This window comes from Leptosomus discolor, chromosome 5, assembly GCF_034619465.1.
Source record: "Leptosomus discolor isolate bLepDis1 chromosome 5, bLepDis1.hap2, whole genome shotgun sequence".
Taxonomy (NCBI): Eukaryota; Metazoa; Chordata; class Aves; order Leptosomiformes; family Leptosomidae; genus Leptosomus; species Leptosomus discolor.
The window spans coordinates 45,524,999-45,542,313 of NC_141395.1; the positions used below are offsets into that span (position 1 = coordinate 45,524,999).

A 17,315-nucleotide genomic window follows, 5' to 3' on the forward strand; every position below is an offset into this window, starting at 1 on the left:
AAGACCGGTCTCAATACTGAGGCCCTGGGGGACACCGCTTGTGACCAGCCGCCAGTTGGATTTAACTCTATTCACCTCCATTCACTGTGCTCGGCTGTCCAGCCAGTTTTTAACCCAGATTAGTGTACACTTGTCTAGATGTGGGAGAATGCTGTGGGAGACTGTGTCAAAGGCTTTACTAAAGTCCAGGTAGATGACATCCACAGCCTTTCCCTCATCAACTAGGTGGGTCACCTGGTCGTAGAAGGAGATCAAAAGTTCCACAGACATTGGTCTTTTTGTAGTCACAGTGCTGGATTAGGGTTATTTTACACTGTAACAAATGCAATTACTTCTCCATCCTCTTGCCTGATGACAGCTTTCTGTTCTCCTTAGCAAAGTCCCAGGGCAGAGGTGGTGTGTGTATGGAGTCAGTGGTGCCTCTGCATTCAAGGAAGGGAGATGGGAAGGGCATTTGCTTTACTCATTCCGCAGCAGGGGAAGTCCACCAAGGATGGGTCTCTGTAGGTAGATGGAGGTAGATACCTCCATCCTACCTGCACTCCACTGAATTCTCTTACACCACTCTTCTAGAAAATGTGAGATTATTCCAATTATTTTGGGATATATGGGGCTTTGTAGTGCTCTCAATTTAAGTGCCCTAAAAGATTGAAATACTTACGTCCATTGATTTGTGGGGACATAATGTTATGATTTTTTCAGGAAGCAAATCTGCACTGATAGGGACTACGGGTGGCAAATCTTTAGGAAAAAATGGTATCATGACTACACTACCCCTGCAGTATGAGTATGGCAACATAGCATACGGGCTTGCACCATGTCATTGGAAGTGCTGAAGTTATCCTAGGCCTCCCTACCTTAATTAGTAACTTGTGTCTGGGTTCTGTGAGAGTCTGGATTTTCCTGGATTCAGTTTCTCATAACCTCTCCAGATATGGGATCTGGGACAGTTCTGCTTGGACAGCTCTGTTTGTTGCAGCTGAGATATACTCTTCTTGACCTCATGACTCTTGGCTAGTGTCTTGAATCACTCGAGAATAATTAATGCCCCAGCTCCCAGATCATTCTGAGTTTCGCCTTCAGCCAGCGTTCACCTTCCTTTGCAGTTATAGGAAATGAAGATCTGGGATAACATGAGTGTGGATGAGCAGTACGTTTGATCTGTGGGGAAATAATGTGAACAGAGAGGGATTACAGATAGTAAAACTAGACATGAGTTTGAGGTGGTTGTTGTACATTTTTTTTCCTGTCTATTCTGAAGTATATTTAATACTGTTGGCTGGTTTAGTGAAGAAAACTTTCAAAAATTGATTTAGAGTCGTACAGTTAAACAGACTTTCACTCTCTGTGGGATTGGTTGTACACTGTACAGGCGATGTGCAGAGCGAATTTGCCATAACCCCTGTGGATATCCGTAGCAGGGAAGGATATAAAGGGCTGTTGTCCACCAACTGTTAACTGCTACAAATGAATTAATGGCATTTTTTACTGTCAATAAAACTTTAGAAAGCACAAATAGTCAGGAAAAAGAGGGGTTTAAAGAAGTAGAAAGTCTACAGCACTGTAGAGAGTGATATGAAACATAAAATATGCTGGCAATATTCCGAACTTAATTCTGTTTGTGTCCTGGATAACTAGATTTGTCTATTCAGTAATAAAAATGTATAATGCTGGTTACATAGTCCTCTTCAGTAGGGAAAGGATCACTGTTTGTGAATGAAAATGTTTAAGTTCCAGCAGAGAGGGGAAAAAGAGGGATGCTGTGACTACTGTCCTTCCACACAGCGGTTATTTATTGCCTCTTTTATGGAATTTGTACCACGCCAGAATTTAGATGAGTTTGTGTACAGTGTACCATGCACAGTGGCTTGGAGCTAAATGGTTATAAAAGACATGACATTTGTGTACTTGTGGTGCCAGCTTTTAATGACTAGAGAATATGCATGTCCATGTGAAGAGTTATCAATGTAAGATTTTAGTCTAGAGTGTGTAGATATAGTCAGAATGTACCCAAGTCTTTATAATTGAATGAATTAATAAAAATTAATTATATCCTTTGTACCTGAAATGTGATTTATTTCTTTTGGAATGACTTACTGTACATCTCTTCCTCTTCTTGTTTCCAGTTCTTGAATGTGAAATACAGGAAAACTTACTCTTTTGGTATTTTGTTAGTGGTATTATTAACTTCTCATTTGATCCCCAAGGCTGAGGTTCTTCGGGAGGGAAGAGTGAACGTTTTCATTAAGCAAAACCAGGTGCAGCTGACCTGTTCAAGGCACTTTACAATAGGTTTCATTATTAATACATCAGAAATCTTACTTGTGATTGCTATGGTAAAAGTTACATTTCATAATAGTATTTCCTGACTAGTTTTAATTTAGAAATTAGCATCTGATTTTGGCTTGTCTTGTAGTCAATTTGTAAAGTGCTAGAGAGAGATTTTGAAAACGAATGATTTTGCTCTTGATTGATTGTAATATGAGTGCAGGTTGGAAGTGATACTTCAGAGAATGTTCAGTTTCTCAGCTTCATTAATATTTCACTGTTTAACTCTTTTTAACAGTCTGTAGATAGGGTTTTATATCATGTTAGGATAACAGGACTACTAAATGCTTTATAAATAAAATACTTGTTTTAGATTCCAGATAATCTGATGTGACTCTGTATCTGAAGCATAAGAAATGTGGGAAACAAATTATAAGCGTAAAATGCCAAAAGTTGTTCAAGTCTTCCGGAAATAACATTTTCCTTATTTGTCTTGTTTCACGCAGGCTTTCCTTCATCGAATGATCCAATGTGCTACAGCCAAAGTGGATAAAAATGTCACAGAAGAGACAGTTAAGGTTAGTTTCTTAATTGCATATTTCTTCTGTTTTGTATCTGATGTTTTATTTATGCATATTTTATTATTTTGCAGATGTTGTTTTCAAATATTGAAGATATTCTTGCAGTTCACAAAAACTTCCTGTCCCTGGTCGAGGAGTGCTTACAGCCAGAGCCTAATGCGCAGCATGAAGTTGGAACCTGCTTTCTTCATTATGTACGCTATCTTTTATTACAGCCTTATTTAATTTTTTTCCTTTATTAATTGTCTTTATTAATTACTGTCATGATAATGAGCGTACATAGTTATAAGGACAAAATATGACTTGATTGCATAATGTAGAGTACTTTGAGGTCATCTCTTGGTTACTGTCATTTCCGAAAAAAAAAAAGAGTGGAGAGGAGAATGAAAAAAGAACGTATCAAATGGGCAAACGGTTGTTGTTTCATCATTTTTTATATTCACCAAATTAGCCCAGGCTGACAAACAGCCCTGCAGTGTGAAATGGCAAAAGTAATAATACGGTTTATTTTTATTCCCTTTTGATGCTAGGCAAAAATGTGAATATTTAGCAGAGAATTGCATATGCTGGATAAAATATCTCCATGGTTCTGAACTGTGAAGATATTTTACTTCTCACAGCTTTAGTACCTCCACAAGTGTGTTTCTGTGTCCTGGAGTAATTGTTTTCTATGAGTATTATTTTTTCCTGTTGGAGCAGAGCAAGGATGTCAGTGTTAGAGCTCTGTAAAATCAGAAGTTGTTATTCTGCTTTCAGTTGTAGGCCTAACAAAAAGTCTAGATTTCGTTGTTATCTCTGGGTAGAGTTCCATTTATTTGCTATGTCTTTGTTTATTTATTGTGGGAGGGGAAAATTATTAATGGTTTGTGGCAAAATTTTAACAGAAGTTGAGTAACATCAGTTTTTAACTCTGCACAAGTATGGGTCGTATTTGCAAACAAGTGTTTGCAGCCAAAACACGTAATGATGGCAGCAAATAAGCATGCATTGTGCATTTTCTTCCTGTTTTTTTTTATCCTGTGTTTTTGTGATTGTCCAGCCTCTGAATTTTTTCAGCAAAACCTTATGAAGTTCAACAAAGAGAAGTGTAAGGTCTTGCACCTGGTAAAACATAATTGAGGAGTGCAGCACAGGCTGGGGTCTACCAGGCTGCAGAACAGCTAAAGGGAGAGGGACCTGGGGGTCCTGATGGAGAAGCAGCTCAATATGAGTGAACAGTGTGCTGCTGTGGCAAAGCAAGCCAACAGGATGCTGGGTTGCATCAACAAGGGCATCACCATCAAAAATAAGAAGTCATTATCCCACTCTACTCAGCACTTGTCAGGCCACACCTGGAATACTGTGCTCAGTTTTGATGCCCGCTATATAAAAAAGATGCGGACAGGCTGGAGAGGGTCCAGAGAAGGGCCACAAAAATGGTCAAATGACTAGGAAGCCTGCTGTGTGCAGAAAGACTGAAAGAACTGGGTCTGTTTAGCCTTGAGAAAAGAAGGCTCAGGGGAGACTTATTACCATGTTCCAGTATTTAAAGGGTGGGTACAAAGAAGATGGAGACTGCCTTTTTACAAGGAGTCCCATGGAAAAGACGAGGGGTGATGGGTACAATTCAGTCCTGGGGAGATTCTGGTTGGACACAAGAGGAGATTTTTCACAATAAGAACAATCAGCTGTTGGAATAATCTCCACAGGGAAGTGGTGGGTTCCCCAACATTGAATGCTTTTAAGATTCAGCTGGACAGGGTGCTGGGCCCTCTTGTTTAGACTGTGCTTTTGCCAGGAGATGTTGGACCAGATGATCCTTGAGGTTCCTTCCAACCTGGTATTCTGTGATTCTGTGGTTGAAATTCCCAAGTGATGCTTCCAGACTGTTCATAATTCTAATTTGAGGCTGGACCTCAAATAATAAATGTAGGAGGCAGAGCTGACCTTCCAAAATGGAGACTATATTAGCTATTCAGCTTTGAAAAGTGTTTACTCCATGTTTTATTGAATAAAAAATAATCAAAATGGCAAGTGAAGAACAATTTATTTATCTGTTTTTGCAGAAAGAGAAATTCCATATCTATGATGAATACTGCAGTAACCATGAGAAGGCACAGAAAGTTCTGCTTGACCTTAACAAGATAAGAACAGTGCGGACGTTTCTTTTGGTAAATAAACTTTGAACTGGTGTTCTAACTTAATATTTTTCGACTGGGCAGTGAATTGTTAGCACTATCACCTCCACCATGTAACAACTACAAGCAGACCTGCAAGCGGTTAACAGGCAGTTTCAGCTGTGGGTGGTGTTTCCAGAGGAAGGGGTTGTGTACATCATATTTTCAGTGCTGCACTTGGATCCATGCATAATACGGCATTAGGCAGCATGCCTTGAACTTGGCAAAGAGACAAGGGTGTAAATCCATCCATGTCTGTAGAAAGGCAAAAGAGTAGGGTAAGATATATGATGAGGGATAGGGAAAGAAATTATAGAAAGGAAGCTGAAGGACTTGTCAGAACTTCTGAAGAGAAGATCTATGTTCTGATACAGTAGCTACAGCTGTGCCAGACAGAAAAATGTTTTATTATGGATCGTAGAGTAGTCACCCTGATCTTAAATGCTGACTTAGTCTGAGGTCAAAAGAAACAGCTACATAATTAGTCTTTCGCTTTAAAACCCCTCCTTATTTGTGAAATAAAATGTTAAGTATGACAGTCCTCATGATTTTCCCACAACAAAACCAGTTTCCCTATAAATACTGTTTCCTAATAGTTGACATTAGTTGTTAAAAGAAGGATTCAGTGTGGAGCGATTTTTGTGTTTTCCTTCATGGTGTTCTGTGATAACAAGGTCAGCTTTGAAGTGTGGGGCCTACTGTATTGGAACTTAAATACCTGAGAAGGTGCCCATGGATAAGATATAAAATTTCAGAGTGATCAGATCCAATTATGCATTTTGGGACTGGAGAGCAAATGGCACTATCAGCAGAGCATCACAGGTATGGTTGGAAAAAAAAAAAAAGATGATGCCAATGCTGGCAGTATCACAAATTTTATTTAATTTTATTAATTATTTTTAGCATGCAGTAGGCTTCCACTACTGCTGTTGATGGAGTTCTTGGTGAAGTTGTCCTATTGCAGCTCACTAAATTTTTGAAAAATACTGGACCTGACTCCCTTCCTAGCTGCATTTACTTACAGCCAAGTTAATGAGCAGTTTGGGAATTCCCTTGTTGTAGCAGGGTTGTGAGTCATCTGCCTTTTAGCTGAGAGTCTCTTAGTCAGCAGTGTTCCATTCGTGGTTAAAACCAGCTTCAAAGTTGTCCTGTTTTTCCTTAGTGGTTGACACGGTATCCTTCACCTTCCAGACTGAGGAGCTTCACACACATGGTTCTTGTATTGGGAGCAGCATGGCCAGACTCAAGAAGGGGTGAATGCTAACTGTAGAGACAAAAAGCAAAATACTCCAGAGAAAGATTGCAAAGAGCTTGTTTTGTGAGAAAGGAAGCCAAGTGTGCAGTTTTGGCAGTTCATGGTGTGTCAGTGTCACATACTCCTGGGCACATGCACAGGGCTTTCATATCTGCTTTGGGTTCCTCATAGACTCTATATGTCTATAGAGTAAGCAGCAGCAGGCTAACCTAGAGAACAGGAGTTCTGACTGTGCAAATTGAAAGTACAACTGAAGCCTTCTAGCCAGACAGAACAGTTCAGGTCATTAGAGATGTGATTATCTATAAATAATTGGGAGCTGAAACCAGACTTTTGAGCCTTTAAGTATAGAGACAGTCGTTATATAAACCTATAGTCTGCATTGCCATTGTTTTGCTCAGTCTATCTGTAAAGCTTTTTCGTTGGCAGGTTATGTGAGATCCTTTAGGATAAGGAATCCATTAGGATAAGACAGAAGCTGGTTAACTATGGGTAAAAAGCAGAGACTTAAGGCTGGGCGTAGAGATCTCTGTAGCAGCACTGGTTATGGTGTATGTGCATTGTGAGTTATGTGCTGAGTGGAGCGGCCACCCAGTTCTGTAGCCTCTGTTCCATCAACAATGTGTCTGCATCTAGATTTGTGGCCTGTGTCAACATACCATCTGGCTGTGTTAAACTACTTTTGTTTAGTGTTCTCAGTTTAGACATCTTGCTCTTTGAAGCTGTAGATTTATCTCATACCATTGCATCACAATTCTGTCTGATTTCTCCATAAAATAATTTTCATCATTACTTTAGATCTTTATATACTAACACTTTAATTCTAGCAATTCCAAGTATTTGCTGTGATGTCCCTTGCATACTTCATTATCCCAAATAGCCCTTATTGTTTTCTCTCTCTCAGCTGCTCTTTCATGGATGCCTACGCCCAATATTTCATGTATTTCCTGCTCCCATAGTTGGATGTCTTGTCAAAACTTACATATTCTTTACCACATAACTAAGGTTATTTTAGGTATTTTATTCATTGCACATCATGTTGAAATATAGAAGCATGTAAACAGAAGACTTTTTTTTTTTTGGGTATGTGTTGGGATGGCCATGTTCAAAGCTTTGAAACCATCTTTGCTACTTAATATTGCGAACAAACCTTTTGGAAGCAACAGCACCTATAGTGATCATCCTCAATTATTTTTATTTCTGTTTGTTGAAGTATGAAAGCATATTTTTAGCATTTTATTTACTGTCTTTTATTTTTAAACTTTAGAAAAAGCTCTCTCTTAATCAGACTGCATGAAGGAGGTACTTAGGGGTAACGTTTGCGTAATGCCATTGTGGCTTCCTTGTCATGTATGATAGTCCATGTACTTGCCTGTGTATGTATTCAAGTCTGTTCTTTTGACAGTCTTGCAAACCTCCCTTTTTACATATATGTATATAATTTATATATAGCTTAGCCAGTATTGTTGTGTACATATGCCCTTGTCTTTATTTTTGATAATTTTATTGGGATTTTTTAATAATTTGTGAAACCTTTCACCCTATAGAATTGCATGCTACTTGGAGGACGCAAAAACACAGATGTACCATTGGAGGGATATCTAGTAACGCCGATACAGAGAATATGCAAGTATCCCCTTCTTTTGAAGGTACTTAGAAGTTTTTTATTTAGGACTTTATACTTTCTATATAAAAGGGGTTGCTAAGCGTATTTCCAAACTGCGGGAACAATCTCTACGCAGTGAATAATGTCTTTATTAGATATTGGACGCAGACTGGCTCTCATTAAAGCTAGTGGCAAGTCTTCTGACATTAGTATTAAAAGAACTGAGGAGTTTGGCTGAGTAAAGATGTTAGCTCCCTTCTGCATCTAGTCATAAGGTTGCCTCTCCATTGTTGAATGGAAGAGAGCCATTTAAAGGAGTTTAATGAGACTGATTTCAGCTGGGTTTGACCATGCCCTTGCTTAAAATGCTTGGGCTAGCAGAGTTTTAGTGACATGCTTAGATGATTCCTAACTACCATCAGGAAACTGTAAATGAAAAATATTTGTGCAAATTATTTGTAAGAAAAACTGTAGAGTTACAGTAAGATGTTGGAGGTGGTTTTATGCACATTTATGTTTGTTCTTATCTTACTGTTAGAAGGCAAAACTTGATGAAAAATGTTAAATATGCTGATAAACGTTAGATACTCAAACCTTTAAGTTACTGATGTTTTTCCATGTTAGGAAATAAAATAATGCAATCGTCAGGAAAGTAAATATTTAAAATAAGTTTTTGTTTAACAAATTAAGGTCTAATATTGTTTATTGTTTCAAACTGTGAGAGAAAAGCCACAACAGATTATGCTCTAGAACCTACTTGAAACTTATGATTATTGGACAGTATTTTTAACAATGCATGTATGAGATTAGATTTGAAATGTTGCCGGTTATGAGGCATGTGCATTTCATGGTGCTGACATAAAAACCTAAAAGTAAACATGTTATAATAAAGGTTTTTAAAGCAAGTTAAAGAATGTAATTGCAATGAGGTTCGAGTCATCCCAGATATCTGGTTTTACAGTTCACTTGGCCTATATTAAAATTATTTTTTAATTCTGTTTTTTGGACCTACAGACATAACAGGGGACTATGACTAATGAATTACACTAGGGGGCAATGAAATGAATATACTTATGTTAAATAAATTTAAATACAGGGTGTGGTGGTAGCAGGGTTGGGGCTCAGGAGGAATGTACCATGGCTCAGTCGGATATGCACTGAAGGCTGTCCCTAGTCAGTCCAGCTGTGAATAAGTAGTTGGTAGTTTGAGATGGGAAATCTCAAATGAATACTGGCTACTGCACTTTTGTTTTTTAGCATGGCTGCCATTACCAGTAACCATCTGAAATCAGTGAATCACCTAAGCCATTGTTCAGTGCTCTGGTTTATTGCACTAGATCAAACAATCACATGGAGCTAAAGGAACATGCTTTTTGCCCTGAATTGCAGGAAAGGCAGGTGTTAATTTTGATATGAGTAAACTTAACATTTTTAAGCAGAATTTTTATTCTTGCTGTTGAGCAGTTGCATCCTGTGGAATATAAAAAACAAACAAAAAACCTCCCCAAAAGCGAAGCTCAACATGAAGAAACATTGTTGGGGGGAGAAAGTAGCTGAAATGCAAACTTTTTCTTAAGTAGTATTTATTTTTATTGTTAGTAATTTATTTCTCTGAGTTTTAGTTTCCTACTAGGACACAATGCTGGAGGGTTTATTACTTTTCCACCTAGTAAAAGAGAAGTCTGGCTACTTTATTGATTTTTGTATCCTAGTCAATTTAAGCCTTCTATAATGTACATTTAGAGATCAAATACAGGTTTTGGTTTTCTTTTTTCTTTCTTTCTTTTTTTTTTTTTAATGTCTAAATAGGAGTTACTGAAGCGGACTCCAAGGAAGCACAGTGACTATGCGGCACTAATGGAAGCCCTCCAGGCCATGAAAGCTGTCTGTTCCAACATAAATGAAGCCAAGAGACAAATGGAAAAATTAGAGTTTTTGGAAGAATGGCAGTCTCATGTTGAAGGATGGGAGGTACTGTTGTAAGATTTGTTGCTTTGTATATTAAGGAAGGAGTAACAGTATTCAACCAGCATGTATTGCACTGTTTTTGTGATCCTGAGGTAGTGTCAGCTCCTTGATTCTGTGAAATCATAGCTTTCATTTAGGATTTACTCTGTGAATTCAGTGTTGTCCGTGACTGAGAACTGCTGTATGAAATAGCAGGCTTCCAGGAAAGAGGGCAAATGTTGAGTGTTTGACTTGGAATATTGATCATGTACATCAACGTGTATGTGTGTGCATATACACATCTATAAATCCTAATTTAACTGCTACTCTGATTTTGCTGCTGACAGTACCTGCCTATCAGCATTTTGTCTGGTTGAAAAAAAAAATTGATTATTTATTATTGATTAAGCATTGAGTCCGTATATTTTTGTCAGCTTGTAGGTAGTCCCTTACTATTGGCTGAGCTAAACTAACATAAATGTGTTCAATAGAATCTGTGTAAGACTTGGGTGGGTTTTTTTTTTTATGGTTTGCAAATGGAAGAGCTTTAATGCTTTAGTTTTGTGAAGAAACCATAGGCCTGTTTCTGAGTTAGTTATTCAATATTAACCAGAAGAGCAACCCTTTCCCCTAGATAACAACGAGATCAAGTAGCTGTAGCACCAAAATCTTCTTTTTGTATTCTTTTGAGCACTATAGTTAGTTTATGCAGATGGATTGATGTAGATATGAGTGTATCTTTAAATTGCCTTAGGTGCTTTGTATTGAAACAGCTGAGCTGCCTGCACTGAGGTGGGAAGGAAACAGAAGTGAATTCCCAGTAAAAGAAATAAAAAGCAAGCAATGTAAACATTTTTTTACAAGTCAGTTTTGAATATAATACACAGGGGTTTTCGGACACAAATTTCAGCATGGAAGTAGTTCTTTGCTTTTCTGATTACTTTGCTCAAATGTGCTACTTCTCTTCCTAAGAGAGGTGCTTAAGAACTAGAGGAAGAGATTTTATCCCTTTAAGCTTGCTTGTGGAAGGCCTGCTGGCTGGAAAAGGTAGCAAGGAAAATGTAATTTTTTGCATGTTAGTCAGATAGACTGAGACCTGATCTTTCAGCTCTGTAGTGGGACATGGCCTTTGTACAGAGCAGAGAAAAGAAAGGGTTAGGGGGACTGATGAGACACTGAATCAGAGAAAGCGTTGAACTCTGTCTGAAACTTAACTGACAGAGTTCCCCAAGAAGTCTAACTAAAAATTAGAATATTTACTAGAAGGGTCAACTTTTAAGTAGATATTCATAGTAATAGATAAATCTATAAAATAGATTAAAAAAATAGTTTCTACACAGCTCTGTTCTCTCCCTACATCTCCTGCTTGCTACGTCTGCTGTTTTTTGAACTTGCTGTGCCTGAGGATGCTTTCTGCTTCTGCAGTGGTGGATTCAATCTCCCCCTGACTTCCAGAAGGTTTCAGCAGAACAAGCCACTATCTGAAAGAAGCATAAAAATGGCACTGAAGAAAGAACCCCCTAAATACTGCACATGACTCTGCAAAATTATTTCCTGTCTGCTCCACGTGAAGTCTGATTTGTGGACTTACGCAAACCTTTGGTTTGTTGTTAATTGAGTAGTGTGGGAAGATTGGATTAATTCTAAACCTTGATTAAGCAACCAATTTTACTTTAATCAAAATTCTTTGTGTTTCTTCAGGGCATTGTGGGATTTGAAGTGTATCACTTAAGGTATTTTTCCTTTTCTAGTGTAGCAGCACTTTCAAGAACCGCTCTTCCATTTCTGTAATTGGAGTGGGTATAATTTAGAGCAGAGAAATCCTCTTATGCCAGAGTTCAGGGCACTGTGTTCTTTTGGTACACGACTGTCACTATTAACACATTCCACAAAAATTTACTGTTCCTCAAGAGAAGGAAATTTAGGAAGTAAAAAAGCTATATAATGGCTGGTCTGTATTCAGACAAATCTTTCTGCATTTAGTTGTAATCCTCAATCTCAAATAAATAAATAAAAAAGGAAAGCCATTAAATGACAGGGAGTGTGGACTCATGCCATGGTATTGTTTGTATGGATTTTGAAAAAGAAAGGACTGCTTCGATGAAGTAAACCTCTAAATGTTGTAATTGAGAGGAGGTCTAGATGACCTAACACTTTCCAAAAAAGCAAGTATCTTGACAGCTACTTGTTTAGACTAGGTGAAAGTGAGTTTATTTTTGTAATTAGCTTGAACTTGCTGTCATCAAGTGAAACTTGGAAAGATTAGTTTATGTGAATGTTGAAGTGCATTAGACATGCTTGTGGACTAACATGATAGAAGCAGTAGCAAGCGCTTACATTGCTGAATTTTATGGCAAGGAAATTTGTTAAATAATCCTTATTGCCTATCACTGACTTTACTCCTGTTACTTTCAACTTTTCAATTAAGTTTTTTAACTGCACTACAGTGATTAAAATTCTTCTACTTGGTTCAGTGCTTGAGTCTTATAGATATTTGTCAAATCCTTCTTAATGAACACACTCAAGTATAAAGTTACAGTATTATTAACTAAGTGCATTATTAGTCATATAAATTGGTTAAGAACTGACTATTCTCAGCCTTCTAACGCTGAAAAGGAAATCCATTTCCCTGCATTAAGTTTCTTCTGAATCCGTAGTAAGACGTACAGTAGTGAATATGTTTGCTGTGGGAAATACATTAATGAGCAAAGGTAACAGTAGGGAAGTGGTGACAGCATGGACATAAGCATGTGAAACATTTATTTTCTCTGTGCTCAGAATGTAATATAGTAATTTCCTTCCAGCCTTGGGGTTTTTATTGTTGGTTTTGTGTTGTTGTGTCCTGTCCCTGCCCCGCCCCGCCCCCCGTGCCCCGTTCCCCCCCCCCCGATTTAATTTTTGGATTTCACTTGTGCTTGAACACTGAAATAGTGCCATTGTCATAAAATAGTATGTTTTCAGTAGAGTTTTGTGGTGTTTATTGTAGTTTAGCTGATAAGGTTTGATGTTATCATATGGCAACCTCAGTGTGCCAAGTCTGGCAAAATTGTCCTAATATTAATATGCGCATCCTTTTCAAATATAATATATGGTTAGTCCTTGAAGTGGTAAGAATTCCGGAGTGTTATGGTTGGACTTGATGATCTCAAAGGTCTTTTCCAACCTGGATGATTCTATCATTCTATGTATAAGAGCTAACAGTATTTTGAATGATTCCCAGCAACAACTAGAAGAAAATCTGAATGCAATATATGAGAGTGGATTTAATTAAATAAACATCTGGTTTTCTGCATCACCTAAAAATAAAGAGGCAAACTTGTTGGACAGTTCCTTCCAGAAGGAAATGCTTAGCACATTGCTTGGCCCCAACTAGAAGGAAAAGGAAAAAAAAAACAAAGACTATTTTTAGAATCTGATCAAAGCATGACTTGAATTCCTACATATAAACGTCATAAGATAAAGCTTGTGTTTGTTATGATCAAAATACAGATTTTCCAAAATGGAACATCTGTTTCAAGAAAGAAAGTTTTGAGTGTAATGACTTTCTCACTTAATTTCCTAAGTGGTTAAATTTATTGACATGAATTCAGAACTTGTCTAGGTGGCTGTCTCAGCTGGAGAATGGCTCAGCAGCTGAAGGAGTCTGTCAGTAAAATTTGCGTGGATGTTTCAGTGAGAGATGAAAAAATAAAATAGTTGCATTTGTTGTAAGCTGGAAACGGAACAACGTAGTCTTAGTCACAGGCCAACTTAGTGACAATAGCATGGGGTATTTTGTTCCTTTCTATTCTGCCATATCATCAAGAACTATTTTAATAGATATTTCTGTTTTAAACTCCAGAATTTTTAGCCCTTTCCCCTATTTCATTTCTGTTTCCTATAATTTATGTAATTATAGATTCTGGAATTTCTGACCTTTATCACTGTTATCTGACCACTGAATCAGTATGGTTAGACATCTACTGAAATTTGCCCACAATATGTAGATAAGCACCTTTTATAGCAAATAAAACCAAATGCTGCTTTTCATCTCAGGGCAATAAATGTAGTTTTTTGATATCAAAGATGGTATTTAATGACTTAAGGATGAAGGGGATACAGTTTTACGTTTCTTGCATATAGTCTCTTTTCTTCCAGTACATTTTAAATGCATTTATTTTGTGCTATGGTCATGGTAGCCCACATTTCAGACCTCTGGGCTGAGCTATTGTCTTAATGGAATGTTGGATTACTGACTGGCAGCCAAAGGTTGTTAGAAGCCAGTTTTACCTAAATAGCCTGCAGACTCTGAGATCTTACAGGCTTTTAATTTCAACACCAGCTATCCTGAAAAACCAGAGTCCTTGGCCCCAGTGCTACCCACAGGCGAGGACTGCTCTACAGTTAGATGTTTGAAGTCTTCAATGACTCAGTAGGGTAGGATAGATAGAGGAAAACTAGTCTAGATTCACTGTACAAGCCTGCTTTGCAGGTTAGTTTTTTCCAATGGAATCCTTTCTATGTTTTGTTGGAAGATAATTAAAACAGGTTTGTTTCTACAATACATGATGTTTTCAAACTGACATTACAAAAATGCTGGTTTCACTGAAAATACCCCATCAACTCTAATTGCAGTTCTTTAAATGAATCGAAACATGAATTGTAGCATAGTAGTAGTGATTTTACATTTAAGTTGACCAACTATATGGTCTTCCCTTGCAAGCACTGGGTATAAATGTAAGTATTCATGAGAACTATGAAATAGCAAATTACTTTTCACGTTCAAATTGCTCATATTTGAGATTTCTCTGGTAGTTTTGATTCAAACATTTAATGAAAACATGTTTGTGTTAGAAGGTTTTGTAATAATTTGTTCCAAAAGCATTTCTTGTAGGTAGTGTAAGTTTTAGCTGTGCAGTAGATAGCCTCACCTGCTTCTGGGACAAGGGTAATCTCTCATTCGTTACTGCAGACTTGAACCTTCCCCCCATGAGAGGGACAGCTTGGAGTTTGTATAAATGAATTATCCTACTGGGCTGGATATCAACTGTAGCTTGCTGTTCCTGCTGTAAACCCACACAGAGGTTCAAGGTGTAGCTACATCCTTCATGAAAACATTGCTGTAGTTGTCAGTCCTCCTTTGAATTGCATAGTGGATATGGAAGTGCTTGTGTGCTCCCTGCTTTATCCTTCTTCAGGCATGTTTTTCATCTCTCAGGGATGCAGTGGAGTGCTCACCCTGGGTGTAGAGACAGCAGTGCTTTCACATAATATGCCCTTCCTCTTTTCTCCTGTTCATGCCCACCCCAAGTCTAGGAACAGGTTGTCCCTAACAGTGTTACATAGACAAGGGGGAGGCAGGGGATATTTCTGCACTAGCAGTGTTATGTTGGGCAGCCAGATGTGACTTCTGATCTGGTTATCTTATTACCTTGGACTTCAGCAAATAAAACAGCAATAACAAAATTCACTGACCTGTGGACACACCAGCATATGTTGTGATCTTGTCAAAAGGTATCTGTTAAGTGAAACTGTTCAGTGTTTTGATGGGGAGATGTCCAAGGAGAAAAAGTGTCTCTAGAATGTGTTTTTTGTCATCTAGCAGTTTGTATTAGAAAAGGAGGAAAATGAAGAGGAAAACAGTAGCAAAGGGTAGTAATGTGATACAGATAATACTCACTACCATGTTGTAACGTTGAACTTGAATCGTGAATGAGGCAAAGCTTGATAATTCAGGTAGCCTGAATTATGTACATTTAAAATATGTATAAATGACAGTATTTTATGAGATGATGCTTGAATGGTAGCAGATCTTGCTATTACTGTTGGGAAGAGGTTGTATTTTTCTGCAGTGAAAATGATATTTCTCAAAAAACAGAGACAAAATGTTTTCATAAAACCCTTTCTGTAAAAAAATACACCCTTTTGTAGAAAGTTGAAACTGCTGATAAAATTGAGCTGATGTTTTTTGGCTTCCCTACCAAAAAGGGTTTCCAGCAAAGCTGAAGTTTTCTGTAAAAACAAACCAAAAACCTTTAAAAAAAAATCTGTCCTTTAAAACTGCAAATTATTAGTAAGTACTATTCCTGCAAATTTTAAAAGCAGCATAAGATACTGTTTTCTCTTTTTAATACACAAAAGCAGTGAAATAGAATGGAAAGAAACAACCTGCCTTTCTGTAGTTGTGGTCAGCAAGCATTAAGTGCAGCCCTAGTTTAGGTTTAATTTGTATTACTGCGTGTGCTTTTAAGGTGTTTCAGTGTTTGGTTTCAAGTAAAGCTGTAGAATTAGTATGCCAGCTTCTGGTGTTGGTGCTGTCTTAGAAAGGGAAGTATGGTGCAGTGGCTATAGATGACATTAATTTTTGGCCCATTTTATCTTAAATGGAAACAAGAGTGGTTAGTTGATACTGAAGCTGCTTTACTTGGAGACCTGATTTGTGTTCCAGTGTGATGGTTGTGCAATCTCTTATTATCTCTGTGAACAGACTGCAGTCTCCTTAGAACAGTCTGAGCTATTGCTCAGTATTCAGGGCTATGATTTACAAAGGATGAACGGTAAGTAAAATGAAGAGCTGAGAGTAGAACCCATGATTGCTTTTTGGCTCTTAATTGAATGCATTTTTCTTTGGGCTACTGTGGTTAGATCAAGAAGAGGAAGTAAATACATCTGTTGTAGGCATAAGTCATTCAGAACATGTGTAGATGAAAGAAGAGTCCTGGCTTTTGCATGTTTTCCAAGCTGACTGGTGACTGCCTCACCTTAGGAAACTCCTCAAACCATGGGTGCATGCTCTGTGCAGCCAGCGTGCATAATTAATTGGTAGGATCGCGTGGTTGGATGGACAGGAGCTCTGTCCCACAGGAGCATGGATATTCAGAATAGCAAAATGCACCTCTGAATTCAAGGCAGGCTTCCTTGAGAGGTAAATTTCTCTTTATATGGCATAGGAATGCCATGACTTTTTCATAGAAATATTTTGGGGAAAATGTTATCTTTTGTTGAAGTTGCTTCTTTTCATTAACCTTTATGAAAATGCCTGACACCTTTTCACATGAAGGAATGATCTGCCTTGAAGCAAAAACGAGACATGGGAAGTTTCATCCTGAACATTTAAAGCTTAGCAAAATTCTTATGTCTTCAGACTATGTTAGGAGGAAGTATATTAGACGGTCTTAGTTGTATGTGCCACTGTTGGCTTTGTCTGAGTTTTAAATCTTGCTGTTTCTGATATTGTATTTAGCTTAATTTAATGTAGAAGTATATACCTTTAATGGTGTGCAAGTTCCAGGTTGCTTCAGCTTCCAAGTTCATCTTGGCATATATGTGTCTTGTAAAGCCCCATTTTCAGACGTTTCTGACTAAATAGTAATTTACTGAGGATAGGAGTTATTGTATAAAGTTGGCTTGATTTTTCAGGAGAGGTCTCATGCACAGATGTAATATAATCTGGAAACTTCAGTGACTAAACCTCATCCATTCAAAAAAGTCACAAACCCTCCCCACCAGTTAATGGCAATGTT

General features: G+C 37.8%; 1 protein-coding gene across 1 annotated transcript in view; it reads left to right on the top strand.

Moving 5' to 3' along the window:
• The window catches only part of PREX2 (phosphatidylinositol-3,4,5-trisphosphate dependent Rac exchange factor 2), a 186,144-nt gene that overhangs the window by 49,882 nt on the left and 118,947 nt on the right, over positions 1 to 17,315 (top strand). Inside the window, exons 2-6 of the mRNA XM_086464959.1 lie at positions 2,775 to 2,846; positions 2,921 to 3,043; positions 4,895 to 4,999; positions 7,808 to 7,909; positions 9,676 to 9,837. Coding sequence (XP_086321085.1) covers positions 2,775 to 2,846; positions 2,921 to 3,043; positions 4,895 to 4,999; positions 7,808 to 7,909; positions 9,676 to 9,837 — 564 coding nt within the window. The remainder of the gene's footprint in view (positions 1 to 2,774; positions 2,847 to 2,920; positions 3,044 to 4,894; positions 5,000 to 7,807; positions 7,910 to 9,675; positions 9,838 to 17,315) is intronic.